Below are 19,152 nucleotides of genomic sequence, written 5' to 3'. Positions count from 1 at the left end.
TAATTCATCCCAGCCAGGGCTTTGTCAAGCCGGGCCTTAAAAACCTCCAAGGATGGAGATTCCACCACCTCCCTAGGTAACCTGTTCCAGTGCTTCACCACCCTCCTAGTGAAATAGTTTTTTCCTAATATCCAACCTAGACCTTCCCCACTGCAACTTGAGACCATTACTCCTTGTTCTGTCATCTGCCACCACTGAGAACAGTCTAGATCCATCCTCTTTGGAACCCCACCTTCAGGTAGTTGAAAGCAGCTATCAAATCCCCCCTCACTCTTCTCTTCTCCAGACTAAATAACCCCAGTTCCCTCAGCCTCTCCTCATAAGTCATGTGCCCCAGCCCCCTAATCATTTTCGTTGCCCTCCGCTGGACTCTTTCCAATTTGTCCACATCCTTTCTGTAGTGGGGGGTCCAATACTCCAGGTGTGGCCTCACCAGTGCCGAATAGAGGGGAACGATCACGTCCCTCGATCTGCTGGCAATGCTCCTACTAATACAGCCCAATATGCCATTGGCCTTCTTGGCAACGAGGGCACACTGCTGACTCAAATCCAGCTTCTTGTGCATTGTAATCCTCAGGTCCCTTTCTGCAGAACTGCTGCTTAGCCAGTCGGTCCCCACCCTGTAACAGTGCATGGGATTCTTCTGTCCTAAGTGCAGGACTCTGCACTTGTCCTTGTTGAACCTCATCAGGTTTCTTTTGGCCCAATCCTCTAATTTGTCTAGGTCCCTCTGTATCCGATCCCTGCCCTCCAGCGTATCTACCTCTCCCCCCAGCTTGGTGCTCTTTGTTCGCCAGCTCAGCCACAAGATATGGGCTTGAAGCAGGACTCACCGCGTGATCTGCTCTGCCCTGATGCAGGAGCTCAGGCTGGATGATCACAGCCGTCCTCAATTGCTTAGAAAATGTGCCGTGAAATGGGAAAAAGAGCCTGGGGCTTGTGGTGCGGGCTCCAGGCCGGCCCCACTCCAGCTCCCAGCTCTGGGCTCCTCTTAGTAACACAGCACAGGCCTGTAAAAGGCTGCACCAGCCTCCGCTTTGTAAATTGCACCCCACTGGGAGAGAACCAGAGCTCCTAGACTGCAGAGACAGGGACACAACAGCCTCCTGCCTAGGCTGAAAGCGACGAGGGGGAAGAGTGCAGTGTTCCAGGGCTTGGAAAGGGGCTAAGGCTGCCATGGGCCGGCGGGCGGGGCCCTGCCTGGCACTTCCAAAACGTGGCTTCTACTCCTGGCTTTACTACTAGCCGATCCCGGACAAGTCACTGTGCCATGGGGCTAACGGCACTGACCTCCGTGGTAAAGCATGCTGACGTCTATGGCTGGGGAGCGCTCTCGAAGAACTGCCGGGCGGCGTTATATTTCCACGTCTATTTTGGTAGCACATCTGATGACCTTGGAAACTCCAGAATAGTTCTCGGAGTCATTTTGTCTGGCTGAATCCGCAGCATGAGGCTTGCCATGGCAAGAGGGGGATTCACACTGACCAAAGGGAAGGTGCCCCAGAAGAGCCTGGATTCGCTGAGCCTTAGTATATTATTACTATGCTGATGATTTATTAGGTGTAAATAGGGGCCCCTATGACACTCCCAATGGTGGCAACACCAGGGCAGGCTGTAACCAACCAGGGCACAAACCCCTAAGTGGTTGCGAGTTCTAAGCTTAGGTTTCACCAACCAAGTGCCAACTCCTCAGGAACAGAGTCCCAGACAGTCCCCCTGGGTGTCCGGTCTGCCTTGCCTCCCAGGTGAGCACATCTCCGTGATAGATGGCCCCTTACACCAAGGATTACAGCAATAGTCAGTTACTCTGAGTCCCAAAGAACCAGTCACTTACCCCAGGTCAGTTGCACCTTAGATCTCACAGCAAAGACAACACTTGCAAGCAATCGTATAATAAACTCTACGGAGATGTATTAACTAGGAAAAGGAAATTAGAGAGCCGTTTACAAGATTAAAGCCAGTGACACTAGACACACTGATGAGTTACAGTCTTAGGTGTTAAAAGGGAACATGGGCTTCTATAATGAGCAAGCTCTATTTGTCCTTGAGGGCTAGCCCAGGCCAAGCAGCTGGGATCTCTTGCTAATGCTTAGAAGCCCCTTGCCCCACCCCCCAGAGTCCCAGCAACATAGAGATCCTACTTCCTTTGGTTTGGGGTTTTATCCCCCTCCTGCCATGTGTTGTGAGCTGCAAACTCAGCTGATAGGAGTCCACCTCCATGGCTCATCTTCATGGGGAGGAGAGCAGAACAAACAAGAGTCTTCAATCATAGAATCAAAGAAGATTAGGGTTGGAAGAGATCTCAGGAGGTCATCTAGTCCAACCCCCTGCTCAAAGTAGGATCAACCCCAACTAAATCATCCCAGCCAGGGCTTTGTCAAGCCGGGCCTTAAAAACCTCTGAGGATATCCTTAGAGTCCTTTTGTTGAGGGTTTCTCAACCCAGCTGTGGGGTGTTGTACGATCCGCCCAGAGCCCATCTGGGATGGATAGGTCTCCGCTTTTGGGAGACGTGTAACAATTTCTGTAGAAGAGCAGTTCTCCACACTAATTAGTGTCCCTCTCCTGTCTAGCGATTCAGACACTCACTTATCTCACACGACACCCACTCAAATGTTACATTGCAATGTGGAACGCAGATCTCACAAGTCAGATCAATGCAGGCAGCAACGCAGAGCATCCGATAGACTCCGAACACTAACCACTTTCTTATCATTCTAACTGGATAAGTTCATGGAGGATAGGTCCAGCAATGGCTATTAGCTAGGATGGGCAGGGATGGTGTCCCTAACCTCTGTTTGCCAGAAGCTGTGAATGAGCGACGGGATGGATCGCTTGATGGTTACCTGTTCTGTTCATTCCCCCTGGGGCACCTGGCATTGGCCACTGTCGGAAGACAGGAGACTGGGCTAGATGGACCTTTGGTCTGATCCAGTATGGCCGTTCTTATACCTATTTTATCAATATTAACCCACAAGTGAGCCAGACAGATTCCAGCTCTGTAACTGTCAGTGCCCGGCTGGGACACGGGGACCTGGCATGAGCTGGCACCTGGCCATTACTCCATTACGCTAGGTGCTGTACAAACACAGATGAAAGAAACGGTCCTTGCCCCAGGGAGCTTACAGCCTGGTACCCAGCATTTGAAGTGCTAGCACCCTGTGGATGCCTGCTAGAGGAACGTTAATTCCCCCCCATTGCTCCCTCAGGGACGCCGCCTGGGAGGAAGACGGCGCGTTCAGCGACCAGTATCACAGACACAGCCGCTGTGACGCCGGCTGCTGCCTGTACGTGGGCGGCAGAGAGCAATTCGCAGAAGACGGGTAGGCAGTTAACTTCCCAGGGCTTTGCCGCAGGCGCATTGTCCATGCTGCGCTGGGGAGGGGGTGGGGTTGGAGTCAGTCTAGGTCCCGCCCCTTGCTGGCCATTGGCAGCTCAGCTGTTGCCCAGCAGGCGTCACACAGCAACGGCTGGCGATTGGCGGATGGGGTGTGCCGGCCCGCGGGCGTGAAGGGAGGCGGGTGCCTTTGTTCTGGTCTCCGCCATCTCATTGCAGGGAGGAGCCGGGGCTGCAGCCCAGATCCTCAGATGTATTTAGGCTCCTAACTTCCACTGAAACCCAAGGGAGTTAGGAGCCTGGGGACCCTCAGAGGATCTGGGCCTCCAGCTGGGAGACGCCGACACCGACCTCTTTGCTTTCCCAGCCCGTGGCAGCTGCTGCTGTGCAACTCGTGTGGCTCCCAGGGGACCCACCGCCGCTGCTCCTCGCTGGGGGCCACCAGGGGCCCGTGGGAGTGTGAGGACTGCGCGGAGCCAGCAGGGGCGGGTAAGGAGCGTCTGGAACGAAGGCGCCCGGCACTAGTAGGAAGTGCTGGGCCCTGCGTTTGTCTGGAGGGGAACTCAGGGCTGACGACTGTGGCCGTTTCCCTCCGTGGGCATCGGGGAGGAGAAGGCGCCATGCTGGTAGGGCCTGGCCCAACGCCCATTGCAGTTGAGGGGAGTCCGTCACTGTCCTTTGGATCCCTGGCTGGACACTAGATCCTTAGGGCCGGCCCTGGGGGCTGGGCGGAGCCGCCTCACCCGTGGGGGGCTCCGTAAGCCCCGGGAGCGTGGGACTGGCCCCAGGCCCCAGGCCCACCAGCAGGGGGTGGCAAAGGGGGCAACTGCCCAAGGGCCCAGACGAATTAAAAGGGCCTGGAGGCCCCTGCCCACTGCTGCGGTAGCCCCGGGCATGGGCGGCCGGTGAACCCCGGGTTTGGGGAGGCTAGCCCTCGGTCCAGACCACCCCTTCTGCCGGAGGCCCCGCCTCTCCCGCAGAGCCCCCCCTCCTGGCGCGGCAGCCAGCCCTCCCTACACACTCCCAGGCCGCCCGAGTGTCTCCAGCCCCGGAGTGCCGGGAGGGAGGGTGAGCGGGAGACGCGCCCCATCCCCAGAGCACAGGCCGGTCCCTCTTAGCCCCCCAGCTTGAGGCCCCAGCCATGGGGGGAAGAGCCCCCAGCAGCACAGCCCAGGAAGCAGGAAGGGGATTGAGTGTGGGCAGGGCCACGCAAGGCTGTTGGGGAGGTACATCCTCCCCCTGCCTTTGATACCCACCGACCATGGCCCTGGGCCCTTTTAAATCGCGTGGGTGGGCCGCAGGGCTCCCAGGGACGCACGGGGTGGTACTGGCTGCGGCGAAGGCAGCCGGGTGGGCACGTGGACGCCCTAGCCGAGCCGGAAGCGCATGCCCAGCAGCGCAGCCGGCAGCACCGCCCAAAAACCTCAGCCATCCCTTTCCAGGGGGCCCATTGGCTGTTCTGCCGATTCCTGTCGGCCAGTCTGGAGATGGCATGTGCCCAGAGCTGGTCACACGTGTGCCCGGCCACCCGCCTGAGGGGTCCAGTTAGAAACGCCTGCCATGGGGAGGGGGCGGCGTTGGGCCAGAGCACCCTCCTCCCCGCTGGGAGAAAGCCCAGCACCACACCCATGAGGAACAACTCCTGACCTGCTCTGTCGGGGCGGGGTTAGCGCCCTCCATGGGACAGTCCCAGTAGGTCATGGGTCCTGTGGGACATTGGGGTCATCTGCATTGGGCTCTGCGCCCGGGCACCGGCTCTGGGGCACCAGCACCCCCACTTCCACAGAAGCCTGTCTTCAGCACCCCTTTCAAGGGGTTTGTGGGAAGATAGTGCTGCTGGGGGAGGGGCAAACCCCATGCACAGAGGTGCCTGCCCCTGTGGAGAAGTGGGGGGCATGACTGACCCAGTGTTGGCCAGGAAGTGCTAGCCAGGTCCCCAATCCACGGCTCTGCTCCCCTGGAGAGACTGACCAGCAGAGCAGCAGACTCTGAGAGCCCCATCCCTGCCTCTCCGCAGCATTGCCGCGACCGGCCAGCCATTGGGCGTTTGGCAGGCTGCGGCTCAGCTCAGCTCCTCCAGCACAGGGTCTCTAGCTGCCCACTGGCCTCTCCTGCCCTAGGGCCGGGCACTGCTGGCTTTCCTGGGGCTCTACAGCGGGCTGCCGGGCAGTGATGGTCACCCATCTGCCTCTGATTCCAGCATCCCGCCAGCTCTCCGCCCCAGGGAGACCAGCAACCAGCCAGGCTGCGTGTGGAACCACGGACGGCTCCCGTGCGTCTGCCAGAGGCAGGAGGCCAGGACCCACCACACTCACCCCGAGAGCCAGACTCTCCCATCCCCGCAAGTGAAGACCCTTCGCTGCCCCAGTCCCTGGCTCTGCTACCTACAGGTCTGTGAGCCCATCATTCCCTGGTGATTTATTGCAATGCAACCCCCCCTCTCCCGCCGCCAGCGCTCTCCTCTCCCACCTCTGCCGTCCGGGCTCTCCCTGGCACCCACGGGCTCACCTGCTTTCACAGAAGGTGGATCTACAGTGTGGATGTCCCTCGAGAGACAGGGCAACTCCTGAGAGCGCGCCCTGCGTTCCCTCACTGTCTCAGGCGGGATCTCAGTTCTCTGCCCATGGCTCCAGCTCTCCTTCCGCTCTCTCTCCTCCCAGCTTGGCCCCCGCTGCTGCTGTGGTGTCCTGCCATTTATCCCCTGCTCTATGTCACTAGGGGAGGTGACAGAGATGGGCCCCGACGCTGTACAATACACATTCCTGTAGAACACTATGAACTCACTCGGGATGGCTAATGTTGCCAGTGATGTCTGAGAGGGAGAGCAAGTCACCATGCGGCACTTCCCCGCGGTTCAGAGGTTCCCGCGATGCCACCTCAGAGTACCATCAGCCTGCTGTGGCACCTCTTAGCACAGGGATCAGAGCCGTTTTTAATCCCTGGGCACGATTGGCTCAGACTCCCAGCCAAGACTTTCAAAAGTGCCCAGCGATTTTGGGTCCCTCGATTTTTGGGCCCCACCTGGACACAGTTTAAAGAGGCCCAATTTTCAGAGGGTGAAAATAAGCACTGAAAATAAGGCCTCTTGCATGTGTCTGAAGATGGGCCCTCAAAATCACTAGTCATTGTATGAAATCTTGACCGCCTCCTCAGCTGTGGCCACGGCCTGTCTCACCTAACCCCCAGCGTTGTCGTTTGCTCATGGTCCCATCATCCTTGAGGCCTCCACGCATTATTTCTGCCATTATCTTACTCGAAATCAAAGCTAGATTTTCCAGGAGGGACTTTAAGGATCTCTCATTACTGTATTTGAAGACTGGCAGCTCATTTGCTTTTATCTTGGGCCTTGTCTACACAGGAACATTAATCTGGATCCAGTAAAGGTGTGAATTAAAACTGGATTAGTTAAACTGGATTAATCCCCTATGTTCACACTTTAATTTGGAATAAAATTGGCCTTAATTCAAGTTTAGTTCAGTTCACATCCTGATCCACTATAAGTATACTGGTATGATAATGCCAGTGAATCTCCCCCTGCAGACAAGCTCTGGGACTTTAGTTCCCCTGTGGCTTTTCAAAGCCACGTGCCATTGGGTTGGTAAAGTCAGTAGCTAATCTCTAAACATGCCGGGATGCCTTGGCCAGACATGCTGATTCATATGTAATCCAGCTTCTACGTGGTTCCTCTCACTGGCTTTTTGCCAGCTGTTGGTTAACGCAACCCAGTCCCAGTGGTGGTTTTCAAGGCTTCGGGACGTCCTTTTCCAATCTTTGAGGTTGAAGAGTGGCCCAGTGGCTTAGCCACGTTAGCCTCACGTGGATTGCTACCGGACTAACGGATGGGCTGTTGTGTGTTACAGAAATGTCCCCGCGAGCTCTCACAGCCTGAGCGACGCCAGCAGGAGTGAGAACGGTGTCGCCCGCTCAGGTGATCACCTCAGTGTGCCGCAGATCGCCCCGGGAGCACCAGTGGAGTTGTCTGCTAGAAAGGGAACTGATTTATGGCTGCTAATTAGGCGCTGGATTGGGGTCCGCCCCCGGGGGGTGGGAGAGGAGGAGGCTGCCAGGAACAATGGCTTAGGGCAGCAGATTGTTCCCCTAGAGGCACATGGACAAAGTAGACAGCCCCCACCTAGCGTGGGGAAGGGACAGGGTCCTGGCTGTACCCGTTGGTCTGCAGAGGGGCACTGTGGGCAGCTGGATGGTGCAGGGAGCGTGCTGCGTGCCAGGCTGTTTGGGAGGGGTTTGCTTCCGGCATCACAGTCATCACAGCCCCGCACAGCCCCGACAGTCCAAATGGCAGGACCCAGCCTGTGGCAATGGGTAAAAATGAATCTCAGCTTAAGCGTAAGGTGCTTTGGGCAACAGGTTCAAGGCAACAATACAATGGCGCCAGCGCCCTCTAGTGACTGCCTGAGTAAATACAGCGCATCTGCTGGCACTGCTGCCTCCCAGATGCAATGACCTCTGACACTGGTGGTACAAATTCTTTCCGGGCCTGCTGCCTTTGTGGTCCTAATGCAGCAGCCGTTAGCTGCGAGGGCACGAGCTGTCGGGGGCTTTTCCGCTCCCCCCGTCACCAATACGTTTTTGCGAGCAGTGAGTTTAAGTCGCAATCGGTCGGGATTTACGTTCATGTCGGGATCCTGGTTTCTGAATTTCCTTAACTCTGTCTGAGCCAGGGAAAGTTTGCAAACACTTCCCACCAGCACCGGGCCAGCCCCATGGGTCATAGCGGCCGTGGGAGCTTGAGGGTAGGTGGGCTGCTGGCTTTTTTTACACACCGTGTTAGCTGTCCCTGCTCAGAGTAGGTATCATGGATAGAGCGCTTAAAACAGCGTTCGCAGCTGACGTCCGAGAGACTCTAAAAGCAGGATTGGTCGCTGCTCATGTTAAAGGACCCAGCTGTGTTAACCCAAGCGCTGGAGGGGACGTAAACCTTTGTATATGGCCTGGCCACTAGAGGGGGACAGAGACACCATGTGACCGTGGGTTACTGTAGCAATAGTGCAGACAAGGCTGCAGCGGAACGTGCACCGGCACGGTTTGCGGCGTTCAGCTCAAAGTGGCAATGTTTTTTTTAACCCTTTAAGGAAGATCCCCGGGGCAGCCCTGCAATGACGTAGTGTAAGAACATCGCTGGGAGGCGGTATCGTAACAGGGGCAAAGCTTAGGTGAGAATCCAACTGAAGACGTCACCAGAGGGTCTATTCGTTTACAAAACCAGTGTCACAGCACGGGCAGCTCATGATTTTGGTGTTTTTGCTTAAAGCCCCAGCTCCCAGACTCCTGTGATCCCAGGGGACTCTCGGCTTTCGTTTTTCTTTGAAACGTGACCCCTCGAGGTTCAAAAGCAGAAGGCAAATAAAAGACAGCGGCGGTGGGCCTAGGTCAGCGCTCCAGCCTGGGACACAGGGAGACTGGCTTCAGGCCCCTGCGCTGCCGCAGACTCCCTGTGGGACCTAATTTCCATTGAGTCTAAACACCTTTGAGCGTCTGGGCCTTAGTCTGTCTCAGCCTCAGCTCCCCGGCTGTCCAATGGGGATACCAGCCCTGCCGCACGAGGTGCTGTGAGGGTAAATACTGTAGAGACTGGGGGATGCTCCAACACTACGGGGATGGGAGACAGGTGTAACTCTAAGAAAAAAATCTCATGGTTTTGAAGCCAGGCTGACTAGTGGTGCTCAAATGCCTGGGCTGAGCAATGCTGTGGTCACAGCCCCATCTACTGCTAAGGTTAGAAAACCTGTCTCAGCACCTCTGTAAACTGTTACCCCTACAGCTAATCTCTGTCATGGTGCCTGCCAGGCCCCAAGAGCCTGCGTACCAACCCCAGGGCACAAACCCCAAACTGGCTGTGAGTTCTACCCTTAGATTTCACCAACCAACCATCGAGTGCAAACTCCTCAGGCACTAAAAGAGCCTAACCATGGAGTCACAGACAGTCCCCCTGGGTACTCCAATCTGTCTTGCCACCCAGGTGAGCTACCCTTGTGATAGATGGTCCCTTACACCAAGAATCACAGCAATATTCCGTAAAAAGCAACAGAGAGTCCTGTGGCACCTTTAAGACTAACAGATGTATTGGAGCATAAGCTTTCGTGGGTGAATGCCCACTTCATCAGACACAGCAATATTCAGGTTACTCCCAGTCCCAAAGGACCAGTCACTTACCCCAGATCAATTGTACCTTAAATCTCATACCAAAGACAACGTTTGTAGACAATCCTATAATAAACTATATAGGGATTTATTAATAGGAAAAGGAAACTAGAGGGTTATTTACAAGGTTAAAGCAGGTAAACATACACACACAAATGAGTTACAATCTTAAGTTTCAAAAGGTAATAGAAGTCTATAATAAGCAAGCTCTATATGTCCTTTAAGACTAAGCAACTGGGGATCTCTTGCTTATGCCTAACAAACCTTGCCCCCCCCCAGACTCCAAGCAGCACAAAGATAATCAGTGCCTCCTTGTTAGGGGTTTTATCCCCCCTCCTCTCATGTGCTCTGAGTTGCAAACTCAACTGATGTGAGGAATCCAATTGCATGACTCATCTTCATTGGGAGGGAGGAAGAGCAGAGCAACAAAGTCTTTTGTCCTTTGTCCACAATAGTCCATCTGGTGTCAATGGGCCTTTCTTGCTAAGCAGGACGTAACACCTTCAGTTGCAGATCCGTCCATCACACTAGTTAATCTCTCTCTCCAGTCAGGTGATTTATAAAATTACAGAGGCTTACAATATAACTGCTCAAATACTACCTTGCCATATAGGATACAGATGTTATACACATAGGCGTATAGGTGTGCGCAGCCCATTTCATTAGAGTGTGCACCCAGGGAGTCCCACCCTGCCCTAGCCCCACCCCCATCCTGCCCCCATCCACTCCCTCCTACTTCCCGCCCCCTGACTGCCCCCCTCAGAACCTCCAACCCCCCCTGCTCCTTGTCCCCTGACTGCCCCCCTAGGATCCTACCCCCTACCTGTCCCCTGACTGTCCCTACCCTTATCCACATCCCTGCCCCTAGACAGACCCCCAGGACTGCACGCCTATCCAACCGCTCCTCACCCCCTGACAGGCCCCCCCCAGAACTCCTGACCCATATAACCCCCTCTGCTCCCTGCAGCTGCAGCTCTGAAACCTGGGCTGATTGGGGAAGTAGCCACAGCTGTGGCCACACCCCAATCAGGCCACAGCTGGCCCTTATAAGAGGAGAGTGGGCCAGAAGCAGACAGACTCTCTCTGCCTCCAGGGAGGCTGGGGCGGGGCGGCGCGGCGCGGCCTGGCTTGGCTGCTGGGAAGCTCAGGGTACCCAGAGTGAGGCAGGGCTGGGGAAAGGCCAGAGGGGCAAGGGAGCTCCAGGCTGACAACTCCCCAGGCTGCAGGGCCTTGTCCAAGGCTAGGGTTACCATACTTAAGGTTTAAAAAAGAGGACACTCCATGGGACCCTGGCCCCGCCCCTTCCCCTCCCCAACTCTGCCCCTCCCCCAAAGTTCCAGCTCCAACTCTGCCCCCTCCCCTGAGCATCCCGCATTCCCCCTCCTCCCTCCCAGCCACGCGAAACAGCTGCCCGAGCGCTACCGGCTTCACGGTTTGCCGGGCAGCCTCCAGACCCGCTGCGCCCCGGGCCGGGCGCTTCCCCAGCGCAGCCGGAGCCCGGGAGGGGAAGCGCCCGGCTGGGGACGCAGGGTCTGGAGGTCTGGGGGCTGCCCGGCAAACCGTGAAGCCGATAGCGCTCGGGCAGCTCAGCTCTTCAGCTGCACAGAGATGAGGTGTCTGGGGGGAGCAGCAGCAGTCGCCGGAGCCTGCTGTAAGGTAAGCCAGGGATGCCGGCAAAACTGGGAGTATTTTTCCCGGACATGTTCGGCTTTTTGGAAATTCCCCCCAGACGGGCGTTTGATTACCAAAAAGCCGGACATGTCTGGGAAAAACCGGACGTATGGTAACCCTATCCAAGGCCCCATAGAGGCACTGGGTTGCAGAGAGAGGCAACAGGTCCAGACCTGACCTTGCCTCTGATGAGTGGCTGACACTGCAGCGCCCCAGGGCGTGGGGGCTAGTTGGTGACTGGCAGTAGCCCACAGTGAGGCAAGGTGGGGATTAGAGGGTTGGGGGTTCCCCAGAGAGGGGAGACCCAGAGGCAGAGTGTGGGGGCATTGCCAGGGGGCAGCACCCCAGATAAAAGGGCACTGGGGTATGGGAGGGACACGGGGACAGCGGTAAGGCAGATCACTGGCCTGCAGAGGGTGCTCCGGAGGCTGGCGAGGTAATTCCCTGAGATGACCAGCAGGAGGTGCCGCAGGGGTGAGTCCCACATTGCTACAGCCTCCCCCCCCAACAATTCAGGTGAAAATGGATTTTTTTGCTAGAGAAAGGCCATTTTCTCTCAACAGAAAAAATCTTGCAATGGAAAATTTTGGACCAGTGTCCGTAAACTGAAAGGGTGGAAGTTGATAGTTTGTTCCTGTCCCAGTTCAGGGATGAGCTGCACCTCTCTCAGGGCTTGTCCACAGGGCGAGTTAGTGCACGGCAAGCCAGGGTGTGAATCTAGAGCATGCTAACGTGCTGCGCACTAACTTACCATGTAGACAATTTCCCTCCAGATTTAGGTAGGCCCGACTTAGCCCTGGTACCCCTGCTCTTCTGGGGCCAGCTAACAGTCTTTCTCTGCAGACCCTGCATCTCTGTGAGCTTCAGGCAGGGCCGGCTCTAACTTTTTTACTGCCCCAGGCAAAAAAGAAGAGCGCCGCCCTACCGTAACACCCCCCCCGCCCCCAGCACCACACCGCCCAAACCCCGCCCCCCTGAGCGCCACACCGCCGAACCCCCCCCCCGAGCGCCGCGCCGCCGAAAGCCCCGCCCCCCCCCGAGCGCCGGGCCGCCCAAGCCCCCGCCCCCCCCCGAGCGCCGCGCTGGGCCGCCCAAGCCCCCGCCCCCCCCCCCGAGCGCCTCGCCGGGTTGCTCAAACCGCCCCCCCAGCGCCGCGCCGGGCCGCCCAAACCCCCACGCCCCCCCCGAGCGCCGCACCGGGCCGCTCAAACCCCCGCCCCCTCCAGCGCCGAGCCACCCAAACCCCCGTCCCCCCGAGTGCTGCGCCGCCCAAACATCCGCCCCCCCCCGAGCGCCTCACCGGGTTGCCCAAACCGCCCCCCCAGCACCGCGCCGGGCCGCCCAAACCCCCACGCCCCCCCCCGAGCGCCGCACCGGGCCGCTCAAACCCCCACCCCTGGAGCGCCGGGCGGGGCCAGGCCGCCCAAACCCCTGGAGCGCCGGGCCGGGCTACCCAAAGCCCCAACCCTCCCGCAGCGCCGTGCCGCCGAAACACCCCCCGCGCTGCCCGGCCGAAACAACAAAAACTGTCACAGGATTGGGCCCCTACTGAAGAATGGAGAATTGTTGCTTTCAGTGGGACTGCTTTGCTTCAAACCACCAGGAGGAATTCAAAGAGGGCTCAAAGTTTGCCTTCTGCCTTTCGTTGTTTTCCTGTTTGAATGAGATCTTGTGATACAAGATGTAAAGCTCCTTTTCAGCTGCCGACGTCTGACCTTAACAAAGGACCCGGCGATGCTATAAGAATGGGGAGTGTTAAGCTGGGGATGTGGTCAGCTCCTGCTGTGTCTGCCCCGCAACCTGGACGCAAACCGTAGCAACGCAGACTTCCTTCCGGGACCTTCCCCTGTGCGAGTGTCACTCTGTGAACAGAGAGAGAGCTGTGAGGCAGGTTCCCTTAAGAAATGCAGAGTCACACCCAGACTCTGCTCATGGCAGGCAGCCATGCGGCCAGGGCAGTTACTGTGAGCGTGCTGGGAACGAAGGCACTTGTTCCGGAAATGCTCTCCTCTTTGGAGTGAAATCGGGTCTCTTGAACGCAGGAGGCTGACAGAGCTGCCTGGGCCCAGGCACGATGCTGCGGGGCTGCTGCTGTGGGCACTTGCCTCCCCCAGCTCTGACAACACACCTCAATCGGACCTACATCTTGTGCTATTGCAATCTGTGGTCCCCCAACACAGACTGGTCCATACACCATGACCATGGCCTGCCACGCTCCCAGCTACTCCAGCACAGCTCCCACCCGCTCTGCCAATGCACTGCTGTCCGAGGTTGGAGTATCCCCTGCCAGTCCAATTCTCCTCCCTGCCCCAGCTCTGCCAAAGCACCTGCCTGCTGCCTGCAGGGCCAAGTCCCTGCTAGCCCAGCGCTGTGGAAGTACAGAAACGTCTCACTGCTACAGATATTACCATTAGCCAACAGCGGCACCTAGCGCCAGCTGCCCCTTAGTAACTCTCTAGCCAAACCTCGTTAATTCGGGGAGTGACTATTGTTGTTTGGTTATTTGCTAATTTGCAAACAACCCCCGCTCCCTCCCCCAGTAGGGTGACCAGATGTCCCGATTTTATAGGGACAATCCCGATTTTTCACATTTGCTGTCTGGTCACCCTATCCCCCAGGAAGTTGCACACATGATAAAGATAGGCGAGGCCAACATATCCCACAATGCACTCTGTTCCTTTAGGTTGATATATGAATGTTCCACAGTGTTTTTAGCATGATCTTAGCCCTGCGAGTCCTCACTACAGCCTCTGCTACTAAAACTCTGCTACCAAGCGGGACGGTTGGTGGAGACCAAAAACTGGGTCTGAGAATCATCAGGTTTGTGGATAAAGGGCAAGCGATTGTTTTAGTCAACCCGGTACGTCGACCACACTCTGATATTTACCTCCTGGCTGGATGGGGGCAAGTGGCACCCTGAGTAGGTCACTCGGGAAGCATTTGGTTGACGTTCTTTCTGGAACACAGGGGTCTTTATGGCAGTAGCTGGGGCTCACAAATGGGAGGAAGAGAAAAGGAATTAATACTAATACCTCGCTGTGATACAGCACTTTTCATCCATAGATCGCTAAGCACTTTACAGTGGAGGTCAGTGTCCCCTTTGTACAAACAGGGAAACTAAGGCACGCAGCAGGGAAGTGACTTGCCCAAAGTCACACAGCTGGCTAGTGCCAGGACTAGAACCCAGGTGTCCTGCAGCTTAGTCCAGGGCTGTATCCACTAGGTGACACTGCCTCCGACAGGGCTTAGTGCCCTTGATAACAATGGATAGCTGCATGGAATGTAACATATGAACAGGGGGTTAAGGCTGTGCTCCTTAGTAGCCAAACTAAACGGGGGATACTCTGATGGTCACACACACTGCTTCCCTTCCCAGGTTAGTTGCTGTTTTGCATGGAAGGGGTTCTGCCTTTGTCTGGCACAAAGAAATGTCAGATTCCCAGAGTGACTGTGTGAACTCGGTTGAGTCATTTTGCCTCTTTGTGCCTCAGTTTCCCGGTCGGCAGCACAAGGCTCTGGATGCTAACACTCCTGACAAGGGGCGTGAAGCTTCATTAATGAATGTTGGTGAAAGCCTTTCGTCCCCTCAGCTGAAGGGCGGGCGGGCGGCTGTGGCGTTTGGTGCACTTTGGAGCACAGAATGTTTCCCCTGCTTTACAGCTGGCATCTGAGCGCCAGCCTGAGCATGTCAAAGCCGCCGAGCAGATTTTTATGTCCCTCTTGCTCAATTTAGCACCTGACCGAGCTGGGCCTGGTGCTGAGCAGGACACCGGCCATTTGCCTGGACTAAAACATGGGCTGGGGTTTAGGTCAGGTGGATCTAATGTGGATCAGCTACACCTGCTCCTAGTGAAGATGCAGGTAAGAGCTTTAGCTCCGTTGTGGCTGGTCGAGGTGTGGCGTGGTCAGGAGCCAAGGCCGGACCTGGGACAGCTGAATCCCGCTCATGGGGTGGGGTGCAGAGGAAACGGATGGGGGAAGAGGAGCTGGGGAGGGGAGGGGAGGAAAGGGCAGAACCATTTTGGGGTGAGAGCAAGACAGGAGCTGGACTCTGTGGGACAGTGAAGGGGGAGAGGTGGATTTGGGGACTGGGGAGGAGGTGGGCTGGATGGACTGGGAGGAGGGGGAGTGTGGGGGGTGTCTGCCCCACCCCCATGTTAGAAGGGGCTGCAGCAGGCCAGTGGGCCTGTGCAGCCCGTCAGCCAATAAGAGAAGGGCTTATTGGGAGCCTATCAGGGCCCGGATTGGAGACAGCCAATCCGGGCCAGGCTCAGCCCTATAAGAAGGCTGCTCAGAGAGAGGAGAGGCAGTTTGTCCCAGGTCTTCGAGAGGGGAAGGTCTGGCTCCACAGCTGGGAGATTAGCACCCGGGACAGCGCAGGGCTGGGCAGGCCCGGGGGAGCAGAGGGTAACTCCACCCCGGTGTCTGCCAGGCTGCAGGCCCTGAGGGGAAGGGCCTAGCCGGTGCGAGGGGCCAAAGGGGAAGCGGCCCAGGGACGTGGACAGATGGAGGGAGAGAAGGAGGGTAGGACGGCTGCCACTAGAGGGTCCCTGGGTTGGGACCCAGAGTAGTGGGTCGGCCTGAGTCCCCCTTTTCCCCCCCTTGCAGTACACCCAGCCATCGGCCATAGGGAGCAGCCAGTATAGACTACACCAGATCCCTGACAAGAGGGATTAGACTTTGGGGTGTGTGGTTGGACATGGTGGTGGGGGCATTGACTGCTGATTGACCCCCCGCCCCGGAAGGGGGTGTGGATGGACTAAGGGGCACTGCCGGAGGGCAGTGGTCCAGAAGAGGACACCGTGAGTTGGGAGCGACGCGGGCTCAGAAGCCAATCGAGGGCGAGACGACGGACGGGACACCACCAGGAGGGGGCGCTCCACTGGACAGAGCTAATTCCCGAGACAACCAGTAGGAGACGCTGCGGTGGTGAGTCCCCAACCCCGTCACAGGGAGGTAGTGAGAGCCAGATGGGGTCCTAGGGGAGGGAGGGATTTGGTCGTGGTGGGAGGCCGAGGACTTTGATTTTGTGGTGGGGAGAAAGGAGGGAGGGGTAATGGCAGGGGGAGGGGATGAGGTGAATTTTGTGGGGTGGGGGGAGGATGGGCTGGGTCCATCTAGTCCCCGCCCACACCTCCCTTCCTCCCATCCTGACCCATGCCCCCGCCCACACCCCCCTTTCTCTCACCGAGCCCTTGACCACATCTGCCTTCCTGACCTCCAGCTCCCTGCCCAGACCATTTAGCTACCTGCCCTAGCTCACAAGCCCCTGAGATGCTCTGGGAACCTAGGGCGTCCTCCCCCCGCCCCCAGACGAGACCCCCGCAGTAAGTTACTTAGCTGATGTCTGTGCCGGTGGGGTGCGCTCCCAGCTCCTGGCTCCGTGGCTCAGCCTTCAGGGGCTGTGCGTCGTAGCCGCCCTGTGCGTCCGTCTCTGGGGATGCTGCAGAGAGACGTCTTCTCATTACCTTCCTCCCGTCGATGGGCCGGAGTCCGTGTGTGTCTCTAAGGATGCGGATCTGCTACCGACCCTCCATACGTCTGGGCGGTGGCGAAGGCTTTAGGCTGGGTCCCGGCAGGGCGAAGGCTGGCTGATGGCGTCAGTTCTTTCCCTGTCCCTGGTGGCTGGGTGCGGTGCGGCCAGAGCCCTATGGAGGGGTGGGGCTCGGCGTTGCTGTCTGGGGCTCTGCTGGCATCGGGCAGGGCCTTGCTGCGGGAGCTGCAGGTTGCTCCTCCGGGCTGGGGGAGGGGAGGGAGCCTGGCAGCTCCGGTTCGGCCTGTTGGCCCCGGGGGGGAGCCTGGTGTGGATCTGGCGCGCTGGGCTGGGATGCCGTTGGCCTGGCACTGCTGGAGCTGCCAGTTCTCAGCCCCGATGCTCGTAGCGCTGGCGTTTCCCAAGCAGGGGCCCGGGTGTATCACGGCGAGTCCCAGAGCTCGTTGTCCTGGCCTCACGTGGAGATCGGGTCTGGCTGGCAAGCCGGCAGCGGGCAGGGCTTCCTAGCCGGGCGCAGCGACTGGCGTGTGTGCCCAGAACCGCTGCTGGCTGTGGTCACCACCCTGTGTATTCGGGTCTCCGCTGGCAGAGTGGTCTCTGGTCTCAGCCAGCAGCTGGGCTCCCCCGGCGCGTCCTTGCCAGGCCTATCTGGCAGCCTTGCGTGGGCGCCGTATCTCTCCCCCACACTTGCTGCACTCGCGGCCCCCACGTTGCCGTCTCTTCCGGGGCGGCTCTCCCGCCCTGAGCTGCCCCAGCACCCGGTAGTAGACGCGGCAGCTGAAGCCTTCGCGCAGCCCCTGCTTCACATGCTGGGTCAGGGCCTCCAGGCTGGGGAAGACTCGGCAGCAGGCCAGGCAGCGCAGGCCCTGCTCGGGGGTGAGGAGCCACTCAGGGGGCGCTCCCATCGGCTGCTGCGGAGCCTCCTCTGCTGGCCCCCCCGCGCCGCTCTCTGACTCGGGGTCCACGTCCCCCAGATCGGACCTGGTGTGGGAGCTGCTCAGGTCCGAGCCGGCAAAGCTTTCTCCTCCCCTGTAATTGGCCTTAAAGATGCGGGGGCGCTTCCTAATGGTTCCAAAGCCAGCCCTGGTCTCCCAGGCCACCGAGACGCCGTTCACGGCCCTGATCTTCATGTAGAACAGGGACTTTTCTTCTCCCTCCCCCTCGGCCTCTCTGACACGTGCCGAGCGCTTTCTCTTCACGCCCGCGCCGGGTGGATCCCCTGGGGGCTGTGCACACAGGCGGTTGGAGGCCGCAGGCTGCACGCCGCGGGCGGAGGTGTGGCTGGTGACCGATGTGGCTGTGGAGGTCTGCTGGTTTGGGTCCCTGGGGCCTGCAGAGGCAGAGACCCCCTGCTCCGCTGTTTCCCCAGGAACGGAGCTCCCGGCAGAGACCCCCTGACGAGGGGGCGACTCCCCTGATCTCTGCGACTCTGAAAGCAGAATGAAAGCCTAACTCCTGCGGCCATCGCCCCCTGCGGTGCGTCCCCCTCCGGCTCCCAGCCCTGTGTCCCAGGCCCAAAGGGGCCTCTGTGGGCAGGGGGAGGGGGTCGGGAAGGGGACTCACTGAGTACGAATATCAGGGGAGCGACCAGTCAGGGATCTGACACGCTGCACCCAGGGAAGGGCCGGAGCCCCCTTGCTTGGCACACTGGCAACTAGGTTGGACAGAGCCCTAGACAACGTCCTGTCGGTGTCGATGCTGCCCTGGCCCTGGGGGGGATGGACGCTCTGCCCCATTGGTCTGCCCCAGCCTGAGACCTGGCTGTGCCCATCTCCAAGGCCCCTGGCTTAGGCTCGTTACCCCACGGGCCCAGGACTCTGCACTGGCATCTCTACATGGAAGAGCCATTTCGTGCCCCCAGATATCGCCTCTTCCTGGTGTCTCCTTCACCCTTGGGGTGGGGGGGTGTCTGTGTCTCCCCCTTCCTCTTTTCCATTTAACCATTTAGAGGGCTCTGTCTCTCCCCACTTGGAGTCTGTTTCCCCCACTGTGCCCTGGTGGGGTCTCTGTTTCTCTCCCCCTCCCCCTTTGAGACCTCCCTGAAGCAGGCAGAGAGAGAATTCGAGTTCATCCTTGACCTAGGACCCCTGCCAGCCTCTCCCCCGAGTGTCCTGTGGGCCCAGGGAACGTCCTGCTCACCTGACCCCTCCTGGGCAGCTCCAGGAATCGTCTCTGGGGCTTCAGCAGGAAGCCCCTGGCTGTGCACCATGGTCCTGGCTCTGGGGACTCGGGCCAAGGCTGGTGCCTGTCACAATCCTCGAAACCTTCTGGATTCTCTGTCCTCCACCAGCCAGGAGGTCCGGGTCTCTGCTGGGGAAGGGATGGCGGTTCTGGTCCAATTCTCCTGCTAAATCTCCAGATCTCACAGTGCAGGCAGCAGAGACAGGATCACGATTGACCTGAGCCAAGGGTTTGATCCAAGGGGCACCAGACTGTTGTGGTCTAAATAGTCCTGGAATGTTCTGGTCCCAACGGCATCAGACTGTTTG

General features: G+C 58.3%; 1 protein-coding gene across 1 annotated transcript; it reads right to left on the bottom strand.

Moving 5' to 3' along the window:
• Positions 1–17,307: 17,307 nt before the first annotated feature.
• Positions 17,308–18,872, bottom strand: LOC135891052 (protein FAM170B-like). The gene is made up of 2 exons (XM_065418540.1): positions 18,803–18,872; positions 17,308–18,092 (listed from the first exon to the last, which is right to left on the bottom strand). Exons 1-2 carry the CDS (start codon positions 18,870–18,872, stop codon positions 17,308–17,310), a joined length of 855 nt encoding a protein of 284 aa, XP_065274612.1.
• Positions 18,873–19,152: the final 280 nt, after the last annotated feature.

Source organism: Emys orbicularis, chromosome 17 (genome assembly GCF_028017835.1).
Source record: "Emys orbicularis isolate rEmyOrb1 chromosome 17, rEmyOrb1.hap1, whole genome shotgun sequence".
NCBI lineage: Eukaryota > Metazoa > Chordata > Testudines > Emydidae > Emys > Emys orbicularis.
The sequence above is the reverse complement of the archived record's forward strand: the minus strand, read 5'-3'. Positions and strand labels throughout refer to the sequence as shown.